A 16,735-nucleotide genomic window follows, 5' to 3' on the forward strand; every position below is an offset into this window, starting at 1 on the left:
GAGAGGAGAGGTGGACGTAGTGCGTTTGGTGAGGAAGATGAGCCGGGCAGCACCATGGAGGATAGATTGGAGTGGAGAGAGGTATTTGTCAGGAATGCCAGTCAGGAGGAGATTACAGTAGTCCAGTCTGGAGATGACCAGTGAGTGGATAAGAGTCTTAGTAGCATCCTGGGTCAGAAAGGGTCTGATCCTGGAAATATTTTTTAGATGAAAATGGCAGGTTTGTGAGAGGTGCTGAATGTGTGGTTTGAAGGAGAGTGAGGAGTCAAGGATTACTCCAAGACGGTGCACTTGGGGGCTAGAGTAGTGTAGTAGTGCCATCAATAGATAATGAGATTGTAGGAGGTGAGGTTATGCGGGAGGGAGGGAAGATGATCAGCTCGGTCTTAGACATGTTAAGTTTAAGAAAGCGCTGGGACATCCAGGAAGAGGTAGCAGAGAGACAGTTGGAGATACGAGTGAGGAGAGCAGGGGAGAGGTCTGGAGAGGAAAGATAGATTTGGGTGTCATCAGCATAGAGATGATATTGGAAACCAAAAGAACTAATGAGCTTACCTAGTGAGGACGTATAGAGAGAGAAGAGGACCAAGGACAGAACCTTGGGGTACCCCTACAGTTAGTGGAAGTGAGGGGGAGGTGGAGTCATGAGAGGAGACAGAGAATGAACGGTCAGAAAGGTAGGAGAACAGCCAAGAGAGGGCAGTGTCACGCAGACCAATGGAGTGAAGGATTTGCAGTAGGAGAGGATGGTCCACAGTGTCAAAAGCAGCAGAGAGATCAAGTAGAATAAGTAGAGAGTAGTGTCCCTTAGATTTAGCAGCATGGAGGTCATTGCATACTTTTGTAAGGGCAGTTTCAGTGGATTGGAGAGGATGGAAGCCAGACTGGAATGGGTCAAGCAGTGAGTGTGAGGAAAGAAAGGAAGTAAGGCAGTTGTAGACAACCTGCTCAAGGAGTTTGGAGGCAAAAGGGAGGAGAGAGATGTTTGGATCAAGGGTAGTTTTTTTAAGAATAGGAGAGATGAGTGCATGCTTGAAGGCAGAGGGGAGAGTGCCTGATGAGAGGGAGAGATTGAGAAGGTGGGAAAGATGGGAACAAGCAGAAGGAGAGAGGTAGCGGAGGAGGCGGGAGGGGATATGGTCAAGTGGGGAGGTGGTGAGTGGACAGGAACGAATGAGGGCCATGACTTCCTCTCCAGATGCATGGGAGAAAGATGTCAGAGTAGGTGCGAGGGATGGGGAGGGGTGGTAAGGGATGGGAGAAGGCTGGTGTGATGTGATGTCCTGACGTATGGAGTCAATTTTGGATGTGAAGTAAGTGGCAAAGTCAAGAGCAGAGAGTGAGAGTGGCAAAGAGGCGCTGGGGGTTGGAAGACTGGGAGGAGATGAGGTTCTTAAAGTATGACTGTTAAGCAAGAGAAAGGGCAGCACTGAAGGATGAGAGCATAAGTTTGAAATGGAGGAAGTCTGCCTTAGAGCGCGATTTCATCCAGTGTCGCTCAGCAGTACGTGAGCATTTTTGCAGATACCTGGTGCATTTGGTGTGCCAGGGTTGAGGTGTTAATTTGCGAGGGTGAATAGTGGTTGGTGGAGCAACAGAGACAATGCATCCCTTACTTCTGCTCTTGAATGTGGAAGTGGCTTGTTCAGGGCATGAGAGAGAATAGGAGAGTGAAGGGAGCCAAACAGGGAGGAAAGGATTGTGGTGTCAATAGCTTCAATGTTACGCTTAGTGATGGTAGCCTTAGGAGGTAGATATGGGGAAGTCGAGAGAGGTAGGTTAAAGGAGAGCAGGTGGTGGTCATAGAGGGGAAATGGGGAGTTGGAAAAATCAGAAATATCACAGCGGTGAGTGAAGACCAGATCCAGTGACCTCCCATTCACATGGGAGTGTGAGCAGGTCCACTGGGAGAGACCAAGTGAAGAGGTGAGGTTAAGGAGTTTAGAGGCAGGGGATTGTGTGGGGATGTCAATAGGGATGTTGAAATCGCCTAGGATAATGGAGGGAATGTCGGAAGAGAGGAAGCCAGGAAGCAAAGTTGTCGATAAATTTGGAAGCAGTGCCAGGGGGGCGGTAAATGACAGCTACTCTAAGATGGACTGGTTGGAAGAGGTGTATGGCATGGACCTCAAATGTAGAGAATGTAAGGGATGGTTCTGGTGGTATGAGTTGGTAGGAGTAACTAGAAGGTAAAATGACCCCAACACCACCCCCGTGGCGACCCCCCAGGTCGGGGGGTGTGTGTGTGAATGTGAGGCCCCCAGCAGAGAGAGCAGCAGGAGAAGTAGTATCAGAGGGCGTAATCCAAGTTTCAGTAGTGGCTAGTAGGTGGAGGGAGTTGGAAATGAAAAGGTCATGAGTGGGGACCAGTTTGTTACAAACAGATCTGGCATTCCAGAGGGCACAGGATAGGGGGTATGAGTTTGTGGGAGAGATGTGAATGAGATTATCAGGGTTCCTGTAGCGATGAGGTGAGATTAACTTTGAGGGCAGGGATGATGAGAGAGTAGTGATGTTACGGGTGCCTGAGCTAGGAGGGGAAACTGCAGGAGGTGGGCAGGGAGGGAGGTCAGTGTGATGTGGATGGGGGTGTGGGGAGGTGACAGGCAAGGGAGAGAGGGAGCAGGGCTGAGTTGTGAGGTAGCAGGATAAAAATTGATAAAAATAAACTACAGTTTGAGTATCCCGTATCCAAATTTCAATTTAGCATTTTGGATAAGGTATAGTCTGTATTACCATTATTCTGTTTTTGAAAGCATTCTTATAGGCCCTACACACTGGGCGATCCGCCGCCGAGCTGCCCGACGGCGGATACGGCCGACGAGCGACCCGGCGGCGGGGGGGGGCAGTGACGGGGGGAGTGAAGTTTCTTCACTCCCCCCGTCACCCGGCTGCATTGAAGTGCAGGCAAAAATGGACGAGATCGTCCATATTGGCCTGTATGTACAGCCGACGGGGGACCAGCGATGAACGAGCGCGGGGCCGCGCATCGTTCATAGCTGGAGCCTCCACACTGCACGATATGAACAGTATCTCGTTCATTAATGAACGAGATTGTTCATATCGTGCAGTCATGTTGGCCAGTGTGTAGGGCCCTTTACTCTGCTGGTCTGGACACCATACAGCAAAACCACTCTTTTTGTATAGTGCATATCGCCACATTGTGCCTAAGAACAGAACAACCAAATCTTTTTTTGGCTTATTGCTTTCAAAATGCTAATAATAATAATAATGATGATATTATTATTATTATTATTATTATTATTATTATCAACCCATGTATTATGTGACCCATGTATACAACTAAAATAAATGTAAACCTTGCTGGTCTCAGAGGCCCACTATGCCTGTAGCCCCTCTCTCTGCTTGTCTGGATTCCCCTGCATTATAAATCTGAATTGTGCTCTGAGCTATAAATTCCAAATATACTGTATTAATTCAACTGAATCCTGACTGTACTGATAATGACTCTGTAAATATTGTCTATTTAGGATGTTTTTACATTTTCTCTTATAGTTCTATGTGGTTTTTTTTACTTGTTAAAATAGTTACAAATAAAAATAAGCTTTACCCCAGCCTGACAAGCTTCTGTGGCGTAATGCATGTGTTTTCAGAACTTTTGCCAATAAATGTGGAAACATATTAGCCGCATTGAATATAATATAGAATTGCAAATAATACTACATAATTACTGTGACTACCAAGTAATTTCACAGTTACATACAGTAAATTTACATTGAAATAGTCTTTAAAGAACACGAGAGGATCACACACATACTCCAGTATTATTTTCAGGTATACAGTTTTCTCTGTAATTTATATTGTGATGAGAATTCAAAACCATAATATTAATCAGTGACTCGCTTGTAGACCCAAGTTTATCAAGCGTACCCATTTTCTAAAGCTGTTTTGATACAGAAGAAAGTGATGTGCAATTGCACATTTCAGTAGAGGACAATCACCAAAGTCATTGCATTTATTAACTCCGCATTGCTGAATTTATTAGGCAATACTGACTCCTGAGGATGCCGTGCTATCGGATGAACTGAACCATGCCTCCATCATTGATGGTATTCGTCTTTGCAAAGCCAATAAGTACCGTTACAAGCACATGGATTTAGAGGATTTAGAGGCCAAGCTGAAAGAAGCACAGGTGTGGTAAGACAACGCTAGTATGGTAACTGAGCACATCCTTGTTGTCCGAGTAGGAGTATGGATTAGACAGTTTGTTTTCATAATTTTTAATAGTCTGAATATGTTAACATGATTTTAATAATAAAGAAAACTTATTACATCATGCCTGTGAATTTCCCCCCAGACCCCTGGTACAGTAGGTGGTCCTCCTAGGAACTTCAGACCTCAGATGCCGCAGGTTCATGAATGGTAGGAGCTTTCCTCTGCCCCATGAGCCATTTTTGTTCCGGTTCTGCCGAGCCTATCCATTGGATTACTTGAGGGTATCTCCAACATTGGTCACATCAGTGCTGCTTACACAGGCTGTATCAGAACACCATGACGACGATCTCACCATACTACACTCACTCCACTCTTGAGTGTACAGTGTGTTATCCGATGGGGTATTATTATTCCAGACGACAAGGTCTCAGTGCTGGTCTATTTTGCAGCTTCTCTGCATTGCGTTAAGTATCGGCATATGGTGAGCAGACTCAAGCTCAGATATACACTGCTCAAAAAAAATAAAGGGAACACTAAAATAACACATCCTAGTTCTGAATGAATGAAATATTCTTATTAAATACTTTGTTCTTTACATAGTTCAATGTGCTGACAACAAAATCAGTTGGGAGAAAGTTGGTCTGGTGTATGGCCAGCTTAAACCTCTAGAGCAGGGGTGGGGAACCTTTTTACTTCCAAGGGCCATTTGGATATTTATAAAATCCTTCGGGGGCCATACAAAAATTCTCAACTTAAAAAAATTACCCTGCCCCCCAGTAGGTCTGCCCCTTAGAGGTACTGTGTGCGCGCGCCAAAAAAATGGATGTGGTCAATTAAAATGGGACGTGATACACCTATGCCCCCAATAGTGCAGTGCCAGATCCACAAATGCCCCCACTGTGCCAGATCCACAAATGCCCCCACTGTGCCAGATCCACAAATGCCCCCACTGTGCCAGGTATACAAATGCCCCCACTGTGCCAGGTATACAAATGCCCCACTGTGCCAGGTATACAAATGCCCCACTGTGCCAGGTATACAAATGCCCCCGCAGTTCCAGGTATACAAATGCCCCCCCACCCCACTGTGCTGCTTACTGCTGTTGCTGCTCCATCCGGCGGCGTGTCTCGGCTGGAAGGGGGTCGGGACAGGGAGGAGAGCGCAGCTATGTCGGGCAGCGGCGTGTAGGACTTCAAACCAGCCGCTGGTTCGTGAGCTAATCAGAGCTCTCGGACCGGCAGCAGCTGCTCCTGATTGGCTGCCGGTCCGCGAGCTCTGATTGGCTCACGAACCGGCGGCTGGTTTGAAGTCCTACACGCCGCCGCCCGACATAGCCGCGCTCTCCTCCCTGCCCTGACAGCCGAGACACGCTGCCGCCGGACTGAGCGGCGGCGTATCTCACTGACACAAGCGGGTGGGCCGGAGCAAACTGCTTTGCGGGCCTTATACGGCCCGCGGGCCGGAGGTTCCCCACCCCTGCTCTAGAGCATACTCTTATATGAAATAGACTAATAAAATAAATATTTACTAAAAGGAGTAAAATGCTTACTTATAAAATTGTGATAACAATAGACATAGGGTAAGGAATGCAGTCATTTTGTGGGCGCACAAATGTAAACAGCTCCCTATGGAGCAATTCAATTCGCTCGCCCCCATAAGGCGCGAGTGACACATGTATGCACCCAGAAGCACCAGGTTTAGCGCAAAGTATTTCTTTGTACGCCCAAACTCCTGGCTTATAGCACGTTTTGGCTCGCCATCTCAGGAGGCTGCAAGCTGAAATAAAAATGTAATTGCTCCGTTGGGCGCCATCTAGTGGCAACCGTGGTGTAAAACAATTCAATTGCCCCCACCTGGATGTGTGCAATTCAAATAAAAAGGATAATTTACAGGAAATAAAACCATGCGGCTCTCCAATTCAATTTGACCACCAAATAACTGACCAAGAGCATGTAGCTCCAATACCTTTTTATAACCTACACCACGGTCCTCAAGGCACCCCAATGGTCCAGGTTTTAGGTATATCCATGGCTCAGCACAGATGGTTTAAATCAAATTGACTGAGGTACTAATTGGCCAAGTATGGATAAACTTAAAACTTGGACCATTCGGGTGCCTTGAGGTGTTTGAGAACCTCTGGTATACAATATATATACACTTTTTATTTCTGTCTTTTGTTTAGATTGGGTGTTTTTTATCACACAACGTTCTCTCTCTTTAGAAACACCGGTTGCGCCTCATAGCGACAGATGGCGTCTTCTCTATGGATGGAGATATTGCCCCTCTCCGTGAGATTTGTGGCCTGGCAAAGCGCTACAATGCCCTGGTGTTTGTAGATGAATGTCATGCCACTGGCTTCATGGGACCAAATGGACGGTGAGGAATTAGGGGTCTATTTATCATTATTCCTTGTTTTTTCAGCGGTGTCTTCTAATTTTGTTACTTTCCTAGCATTACTTCTTTAATATTTATTTTTATTTTACTGGTGAGGTGTTGCTCTAAATAACCATTTGGCAATGTGTTTTACCACTTCTGCATAGCGTAACATAAACAGGCTTTTTACTTTTGCCTTTAAGGCCTCTTAAAGTTATCTGATTGCCTTAAAGAAACCTGAGACAGTTGTATCGGTGTTCCGCTATGTTCCTGTCAGATGTATAATATGTATTAGACTAGAAAGCGGCAGAGTTAGGGGTGGACATTGATATCCAATATTTTGGAATTCTCAATATTACAGTCTGATGTTTTGTGATATTTCATCTAAAATATCATGCACAACAATTGTGCCGCTATGTCTTTCACATCCCAGTTCTCCCCTGCATTCGTTTTAGGCTGTCCTGAGATTCTCGGAGAGACTGAGAAGAACTTCTTGGTATCTTTTTGATAATTTCTCAAAGAGTCTCTGAGCATCAGTCCTGCACTACGGACCCAGAGTGGACAGCAGTTGTGCATGTGCAGCATCTAATATTGATACTTATAAATATCGATATTATTCTCTGGATAGTCCACCAGCGGAACCCTAAGAAGTCTCCCTTATCTGTCATTGCATCGATACAACAGTTACAATGGAAAGTCTTCATTTGCCGGCATTTGTTAATCTTTTTATGAGACTAACTAAGCCAAACTCTGAAAACCTCAATTTTGTGGAGTTTTGTACATAAGGGTTAGACCATTGGGGGTCATTCCGAGTTGATCGCTAGCTGCCGTTGTTCGCTGCGCAGCGATCAGTGTAAAAAACAATCTACGCATGCGTAGGCACCGCAATGTGCACGTGCGTCGTACGGGTGCAAAGTCCATTGTGGTTTTGCACTGGTTCTAGCGACGATTGCAAACACACAGCCGATCGCAAGGAGATTGACATGAAGTGGGCGTTTCTGGGTGTCAACTGACCGTTTTCAGGGAGTGCTTAGAAAAACGCAGGCGTGGCAGAAAAAACGCAGGCGTGGCTGAGCGTTCGCTGGGCGGGTGTGTGATGTCAAAAGCTGTCCCTACATCATTAGAATCAACGCACACGAAGAGTAACTACAGGGCTGGTCTTGTTTTGCACAAAAAATTTTTGCAGTCGCTCTGCTGCACATGCATTCGTACCTCTGCAAAGCTAAAATACACTCCCCAGTGGGCAGCGACAATGTGTTTGCATGGCTGCTAAAAACTGCTAGCGAGCGATCAACTCGGAATGACCCCCATAGTCTCTACTGATAATAATGGGGGCTGCATTCTGCAGCACTAATTAGCCTGCCTGCAGAAGGCAATTAGTACAGTACATGCAGATTGTCCTCGTACAGCCAGCGAGTTTGTGTTCCATAGATCATTGATTTGTTTTGCTCAACCCCCCTATCTCTTATATTTTATTTATTTTTTTATAAAGGGGCACAGATGAGCTAGCGGGAGTCATGGACCAGGTGACAATTGTGAATTCCACTCTTGGCAAAGCACTGGGTGGAGCTGCAGGTCAGTGACCACTAAAATAACATTGTATACAAGGATAATCAAAACCTTTTTTAATGTAGAACTTTCCTCTTCACATAAAATCCTATTTGCTTGTTTAAAACAACAAATTTTGCAGATTAAAGGAGACTAATGGTCCACAACTCATAGCCATCATATTACAGAGGGATTACCAGGCTACCAATAGGAAGACAAGAAATCAACTTCATGTTGGCATGATCAACCAATACACTTAATTTTTCAAATGCTTGTTTGATTACATTTTTTGTTATGTACTTTTATTGTAAGCATTTTGGTAGTCTATTCAATCCTTGTATATCAGTGAAAATAGGACAGGTACCTGAAGGAATAAAAAGAAATTGCAAAGCAGCAATTGTAACTAGACAAATCCAAATATTTAATATTTCTCTATCGTCCTAAGTGGATGCTGGGGTTCCTGAAAGGACCATGGGGAATAGCGGCTCCGCAGGAGACAGGGCACAAAAAAGTAAAGCTTTTACCAGATCAGGTGGTGTGCACTGGCTCCTCCCCCTATGACCCTCCTCCAGACTCCAGTTAGATTTTGTGCCCGAACGAGAAGGGTGCAATCTAGGTGGCTCTCCTAAAGAGCTGCTTAGAGAAAGTTTAGCTTAGGTTTTTTACTTTACAGTGAGTCCTGCTGGCAACAGGATCACTGCAACGAGGGACTTAGGGGAGAAGTAGTGAACTCACCTGCGTGCAGAGTGGATTTGCTGCTTGGCTACTGGACACTAGCTCCAGAGGGACGATCACAGGTACAGCCTGGATGGTCACCGGAGCCGCGCCGCCGGCCCCCTTGCAGACGCTGAAGAGAGAAGAGGTCCAAAATCGGCGGCTGAAGACTCCTGAGTCTTCATAAAGGTAGCGCACAGCACTGCAGCTGTGCGCCATTTTCCTCTCAGCACACTTCACACAACAGTCACTGAGGGTGCAGAGCGCTGGGGGGGGCGCTCTGAGAGGCAAATAAAAACCTTATTAGAGGCAAAAAATACCTCACATATAGCCCACAGAGGCTATATGGAGATATTTAACCCCTGCCTAACTTCAAAAATAGCGGGAGACGAGCCCGCCGTAAAAGGGGCGGGGCCTATCTCCTCAGCACACAGCGCCATTTTCTCTCACAGAAAAGCTGGAGAGAAGGCTCCCAGGCTCTCCCCTGCACTGCACTACAGAAACAGGGTTAAAACAGAGAGGGGGGGCACTGATTTTGGCGATATTGTATATATATAAAAGATGCTATAAGGGAGAAACACTTATATAAGGTTGTCCCTATATAATTATAGCGTTTTTGGTGTGTGCTGGCAGACTCTCCCTCTGTCTCCCCAAAGGGCTAGTGGGTCCTGTCCTCTGTCAGAGCATTCCCGGTGTGTGTGCTGTGTGTCGGCACGTGTGTGTCGACATGTATGAGGACGATGTTGGTGAGGAGGCGGAGAAATTGCCTGTAATGGTGATGTCACTCTCTAGGGAGTCGACACCGGAATGGATGGCTTATTTAGAGAATTACGTGAGAATGTCAACACGCTGCAAGGTCGGTTGACGACATGAGACGGCCGACAATCTATTAGGACCGGTCCAGGCGTCTCAGAAACACCGTCAGGGGTTTTAAAAACGCCCATTTACCTCAGTCGGTCGACACAGACACAGACACGGACACTGAATACAGTGTCGACGGTGAATAAACAAACGTATTTCTCATTAGGGCCACACGTTAAGGGCAATGAAGGAGGTGTTACGTGTTTCTGATACTACAAGTACCACAAGAAAGGGTATTATGTGGGAGTGGAAAAAACTACCTGTAGTTTTTCCTGAATCAGATAAAATAAAATGAAGTGTGTGATGATGCGTAGGGTTACCCCGATAGCAAATATTGGCGTTATACCCTTTCCCGCCAGAAATTAGGGTACGTTGGGAAACACCCCTTAGGGTGATAAGGCGCTCACACGCTTATCAAGTGGCGTTACCGTCTCCAGATACGGCCGCCCTCAAGGAGCCAGCTGATAGGAAGCTGGAAAAATATCCTAAAAAGTATATACACACATACGGTGGTTATACTGCGACCAGCGATCGCCATCAGCCTGGAGATGCAGTGCTGGGTTGGCTTGGTCGGATTCCCTGACTGAAAATATTTTATTCATGTAGAGCATTTAATAGGATGCATTCTATATATATGTATGTGAGATGCACAGAGGGATATTTGCTCTCTGGCATCAAGATAAGTGCGTTGTCCATATCTCCCAGAAGATGTCAGGGACACGACAGTGGTCAGGTGATACAGATCCCATACGGCAGATGGAAGTATTGCTGTATAAAGGGAAGGAGTTATTTGGGGGTCGGTCCATCGGACCTGGGGACCACAGCAACAGCTGGGAAATCCAACCTTTTTTACCCCAAGTTACATCTCAGCTAAAAAAGACACCGTCTTTTCAGCCTCAATCTTTCCTTTCCCATGAGGGCATGCAGGCAAAAGGCCAGTCATATCTGCCCAGACATAGAGGTAAGGGAAGTAGACTGCAGCAGGCAGCCCTTTCCCAGGAAAAGAAGCCCTCCACCGCGTCTGCCAAGTCCTCAGCATGACGCTGGGGCCGTGCAAGCGGACTCAAGGTGGGGGGGTAGTCTCAAGAGTCTCAGGGCGCAGTGGGATCACTCGCAAGTTGACCCCTAGATCGTACGAGTATTATCCCAGGGGTAAAGATTGGAGAGTCGAGACATCTTCTCCTCGCAGGTTCCTGAAGTCTGCTTTACCAACGGCTCCCTCCGACAGGGAGGCAGCATTGGAAACAATTCACAAGCGGTATATCCAGCAGGTGATAATCAAAGTACCCCTCCTACGACAAGGAAAAGGGTATTATTTTTCCACACTATATTGTGGTACTGAAGCCAGACGGCTTGGTGACACATAGTCTAAATCTAAAATGTTTTGAACACTTACATAAAAGGTTCAAATCGAGATAAAGTCACTCAGAGCAGTGATAGCGAACCGGAAAAAAGGGGACTATATGGTGTCCCTGGACATCAAGGATTACCTCCATGTCCAAATTTTGTCCTTCTCATCAAGGGTACCTCTGGTTCGTGGTACAGAACTGTCAATATCAGTTTCAGACGATGCCGTTTGAATTATCCACGGCACCCCGGGCCTTTTTACCAAGGTAATGGCCGAAAAGATGTTTCTTCAAAGAAAAAAGGCATCTAAATTATCCCTTACTTGCACGACCTAAAAAGGGCAAGTTCCAGAGAACAGTTGGAGGTCGGAAGAGCACTATCTAAAGTAGTTCTTCGACGGCACGACTGGATTCTAAATATTCCAAGAATCGCAGCTGTTTTCCGACGATACGTCTGCTGTTCCTAGGGATGATTCTGGACACGGTTCAGAAAAAGGTTTTTCTTCCCGAGGAAAAAGCCAAGGAGTTATCCGACCTGTCAGGAACCTCCTAAAACCAGGAAAGGTGTCTGTACATCAATGCACAAGAGTCCTGGGAAAAATGGTGGCTTTTTACGAAGCAATTCCATTCGGCAGATTCCATGCAAGAATTTTCCAAAGGGATCTGTTGGACAAATGGTCAGGGTCGCATCCTCAGATGCACCTGCGAATAACCCTGTCGCCAAGGACAAGGGTATATCTTCTGTGGTGGTTGCAAAAGGCTCATCTATTGGAGGGCCGCAGATTCGGCATACAGGATTTGATCCTGGTGACCACGGACGCCAGCCTGAGAGGTTGGGGAGCAGTCACACAAGGAAGAAACTTCCAGGGGGTATGGACGAACCTGGAAAAGTCTCTTCACATAAACATTCTGGTACTAAGAGCAATCTAAAATGCTCTAAGCCAGGCGGAACCACTCCTGCAAGGAAAACCGGTGTTGATTCAGTCGGACAACATCACGGCGGTCGCCCATGTAAACAGACAGGGCGGCACAAGAAGCAGGAGTGCAATGGCAGAAGCTGCCAAGATTCTTCGCTGGGCGGAGAATCACGTAATAGCACTGTCAGCAGTGTTCTTCCCGGGCGTGGACAACTGGGAAGCAGACTTCCTCAGCAGACACGATATTCACCCGGGAGAGGGGGGTCTTCATCCAGAAGTCTTCCACATGCTAATAAACTGTTGGGAAAGACCAATGGTAGACATGATGGCGTCTCGCCTCAACAAGAAACTGGACAAGTATTGCGCCAGGTCAAGAGATCCACAGGCAATAGCTGTGGACGCACTGGTAACACCTTGGGTGTACAAATCAGTATATGTGTTTCCTCCTCTGCCTCTCATACCAAAGGTATTGAAGATTATACGGTGAGGAGGAGTAAGAACAATACTAGTGGCTCCGGATTGGCCAAGAAGGACTTGGTACCCGGAACTTCAAGAGTTGGTCACGGACGACCCGTGCCCTCTACTTCTGAGAAGGGACCTGCTACAACAGGGTCCCTGTCTCTTTCAAGACTTACCGCGGCTGCGTTTGACGGCATGGCGGTTGAACGCCAGATCCTAAAAGGGAAAGGCATTCCAGAAGAAGTCATTCCTACCTTGATTAAGGCAAGGAAGGAAGTCACCGCGAAACATTATCACCGCATTTGGCGAAAATATGTCGCGTGGTGCGAGGATCGGAGTGTTCCGACGGAGGAATTTCAACTGGGTCGTTTCCTACATTTCCTACAATCAGGATTGTCTATGGGTCTCAAATTGAGATCTATTAAGGTTCAAATTTCGGCCCTGTCAATATTCTTCCAAAAAGAATTGGCCTCAGTTCCTGAGGTACAGACTTTTGTTAAAGGAGTACTGCATATACAGCCTCCTGTGGTGCCTCCGGTGGCACCGTGGGATCTAAATGTAGTTTTAGATTTCCTCAAATCCCATTGGTTTGAACCATTGAAAAAGGTGGATTTTAAATATCTCACATGGAAAGTGACTATGTTACTGGCCCTGGCTTCCGCCAGGAGAGTATCTAAATTGGCGGCTTTATCTTATAAAAGCCCTTATCTAATCTTCCATTCGGATAGGGCAGAACTGAGGACTCGTCCGCATTTTCTCCCTAAGGTGGTATCAGCGTTTCACCTGAACCAACCTATTGTGGTGCCTGCGGCCACTGGCGACTTGGAGGACTCCAAGTTGTTGGACGTTGTCAGAGCCTTAAAAATATACATTTCAAGGACGGCTGAAGTCAGAAAATCTGACTCGCTGTTGATACTATATGCACCCAACAAGTTGGGTGCCCCTGCTTCTAAGCAGACGATTGCTCGTTGGATTTGTAACACAATTCAACTTGCTCATTCTGTGGCAGGCCTGCCACAGCCTAAATCTGTTAAGGCCCATTCCACAAGGAAGGTGGGCTCATCTTGGGCGGCTGCCCGAGGGGTCTCGGCATTACAATTCTGTCGAGCAGCTACGTGGTCGGGGGAAAACACGTTTGTAAAATTCTACAAATTTGATACCCTGGCAAAAGAGGACTTGGAATTCTCTCATTCGGTGCTGCAGAGTCATCCGCACTCTCCCGCCCGTTTGGGAGCTTTGGTATAATCCCCATGGTCCTTTCAGGAACCCCAGCATCCACTTAGGACGATAGAGAAAATAAGAATTTACTTACCGATAATTCTATTTCTCGGAGTCCGTAGTGGATGCTGGGCGCCCATCCCAAGTGCGGATTATCTGCAATACTGTACATAGTTATTGTTAACAAATTCGGGTTATATTGTTAAGGAGCCATCTTTAAGAGGCTCTTTCTGTTATCATACTGTTAACTGGGTTTAGATCACAAGTTGTACGGTGTGATTGGTGTGGCTGGTATGAGTCTTACCCGGGATTCAAATTGCCTCCCTTATTGTGTACGCTCGTCCGGGCACAGTACCTAACTGGAGTCTGGAGGAGGGTCATAGGGGGAGGAGCCAGTGCACACCACCTGATCTGGTAAAAGCTTTACTTTTTTGTGCCCTGTCTCCTGCGGAGCCGCTATTCCCCATGGTCCTTTCAGGAACCCCAGCATCCACTACGGACTCCGAGAAATAGAATTATCGGTAAGTAAATTCTTATTTTTTAGTGTATGTAAGGGAGATGGTCTCTTCTGCCTGTTTATTCATAAAAGTAATTTACACCTACGGTATTTGTACACCTGGTTTTAAAGAGTGATAACATCTGGGAAAGGACCATCCTATTACCACTTTAGGGCTTAACCCCTTTGTTCATTGAAACCTTTCTCCTAAAATTCTCCTGTTTTAACCTCTTGTCTTAACCTCTTGTCTAATCATATGTGTTAAGTGACATACAAGCTATTTCTCTATCGTCCTAGTGGATGCTGGGGTTCCTGAAAGGACCATGGGGAATAGCGGCTCCGCAGGAGACAGGGCACAAAAAGTAAAGCTTTAGGATCAGGTGGTGTGCACTGGCTCCTCCCCCTATGACCCTCCTCCAAGCCTCAGTTAGATTTTTGTGCCCGGCCGAGAAGGGTGCAATCTAGGTGGCTCTCCTAAAGAGCTGCTTAGAAAAGTTTAGCTTAGGGTTTTTATTTTACAGTGAGTCCTGCTGGCAACAGGATCACTGCAACGAGGGACTTAGGGGAGAAGAAGTGAACTCACCTGCGTGCAGGATGGATTGGCTTCTTTGGCTACTGGACATTAGCTCCAGAGGGACGATCACAGGTACAGCCTGGATGGTCACCGGAGCCTCGCCGCCGGCCCCCTTGCAGATGCTGAAAAGAGAAGAAGGTCCAGAATCGGCGGCAGAAGACTCCTCAGTCTTCTTAAGGTAGCGCACAGCACTGCAGCTGTGCGCCATTGCTCTCAGCACACTTCACACGGCAGTCACTGAGGGTGCAGGGCGCTGGGAGGGGGGCGCCCTGGGAGGCAATGTAAACCTATTTTTTGGCAAAAAAATACCTCACATATAGCCTCCGGGGGCTATATGGAGATATTTAACCCCTGCCAGAATCCGTTGAAGAGCGGGAGACGAGCCCACCGAAAAAGGGGCGGGGCCTATCTCCTCAGCACACAGCGCCATTTTCCCTCACAGAAAGGCTGGAGGGAAGGCTCCCAGGCTCTCCCCTGCACTGCACTACAGAAACAGGGTTAAAACAGAGAGGGGGGGCACTAATTTGGCGTTAGAAATATATAAAAAGATGCTATAAGGGAAAACACTTATATAAGGTTGTCCCTATATAATTATAGCGTTTTTTGGTGTGTGCTGGCAAACTCTCCCTCTGTCTCTCCAAAGGGCTAGTGGGTCCTGTCCTCTATCAGAGCATTCCCTGTGTGTGTGCTGTGTGTCGGTACGTGTGTGTCGACATGTATGAGGACGATGTTGGTGAGGAGGCGGAGCAATTGCCTGTAATGGTGATGTCACTCTCTAGGGAGTCGACACCGGAATGGATGGCTTATTTAGGGAATTACGTGATAATGTCAACACGCTGCAAGGTCGGTTGACGACATGAGACGGCCGACAAACAATTAGTACCGGTCCAGACGTCTCAAAAACACCGTCAGGGGTTTTAAAACGCCCGTTTACCTTAGTCGGTCGACACAGACACGGACACTGAATCCAGTGTCGACGGTGAATAAACAAACGTATTCCTTATTAGGGCCACACGTTAAGGGCAATGAAGGAGGTGTTACATATTTCTGATACTACAAGTACCACAAAAGAGGGTATTATGTGGGATGTGAAAAAACTACCTGTAGTTTTTCCTGAATCAGATAAATTAAATGAAGTGTGTGATGATGCGTGGGTTCCCCCTGATAGAAAATTATTGGCGGTATACCCTTTCCCGCCAGAAGTTAGGGCGCGTTGGGAAACACCCCTTAGGGTGGATAAGGCGCTCACACGCTTATCAAAACAAGTGGCGGTACCGTCTATAGATAGGGCCGTCCTCAAGGAGCCAGCTGACAGGAGGCTGGAAAATATCATATAAAAGTATATACACACATACTGGTGTTATACTGCGACCAGCGATCGCCTCAGCCTGGATGTGCAGAGCTGGGGTGGCTTGGTCGGATTCCCTGACTAAAAATATTGATACCCTTGACAGGGACAGTATTTTATTGACTATAGAGCATTTAAAGGATGCATTTCTATATATGCGAGATGCACAGAGGGATATTTGCACTCTGGCATCAAGAGTAAGTGCGATGTCCATATCTGCCAGAAGATGTTTATGGACACGACAGTGGTCAGGTGATGCAGATTCCAAACGGCACAAAGGTGTATTGCCGTATAAAGGAAGAGGAGTTATTTGGGGTCGGTCCATCGGACCTGGTGGCCACGGCAACTGCTGGAAAATCCACCGTTTTTACCCTAAGTCACATCTCTGCAGAAAAAGACACCGTCTTTTCAGCCTCAGTCCTTTCGTCCCTATAAGAGTCATATTTGCCCAGGGATAGAGGAAAGGGAAGAAGACTGCAGCAGGCAGCCCATTCCCAGGAACAGAAGCCTTCCACCGCTTCTGCCAAGCTCTCAGCATGACGCTGGGACCGTACAGGACCCCTGGATCCTACAAGTAGTATCCCAGGGGTACAGATTCGAATGTCGAAACGTTTCCCCCTCGCAGGCTCCTGAAGTCTGCTTTACCAAGGTATCCCTCCGACAAGGAGGCAGTATGGGAAAAAATTCACAAGCTGTATTCCCAGC

The 16,735-nt window shown here is 46.9% G+C and overlaps 1 protein-coding gene across 1 annotated transcript in view; it reads left to right on the forward strand.

The window, feature by feature from the left end:
- GCAT (glycine C-acetyltransferase) overlaps positions 1–16,735 on the forward strand; it is a 116,064-nt gene that overhangs the window by 54,945 nt on the left and 44,384 nt on the right. The window contains exons 4-6 of the mRNA XM_063940530.1: positions 4,007–4,153; positions 6,398–6,552; positions 8,042–8,124. Of these exons, the coding sequence (XP_063796600.1) occupies positions 4,007–4,153; positions 6,398–6,552; positions 8,042–8,124 (385 nt within the window). The remainder of the gene's footprint in view (positions 1–4,006; positions 4,154–6,397; positions 6,553–8,041; positions 8,125–16,735) is intronic.

Source organism: Pseudophryne corroboree, chromosome 9 (genome assembly GCF_028390025.1).
Source record: "Pseudophryne corroboree isolate aPseCor3 chromosome 9, aPseCor3.hap2, whole genome shotgun sequence".
Taxonomy (NCBI): Eukaryota; Metazoa; Chordata; class Amphibia; order Anura; family Myobatrachidae; genus Pseudophryne; species Pseudophryne corroboree.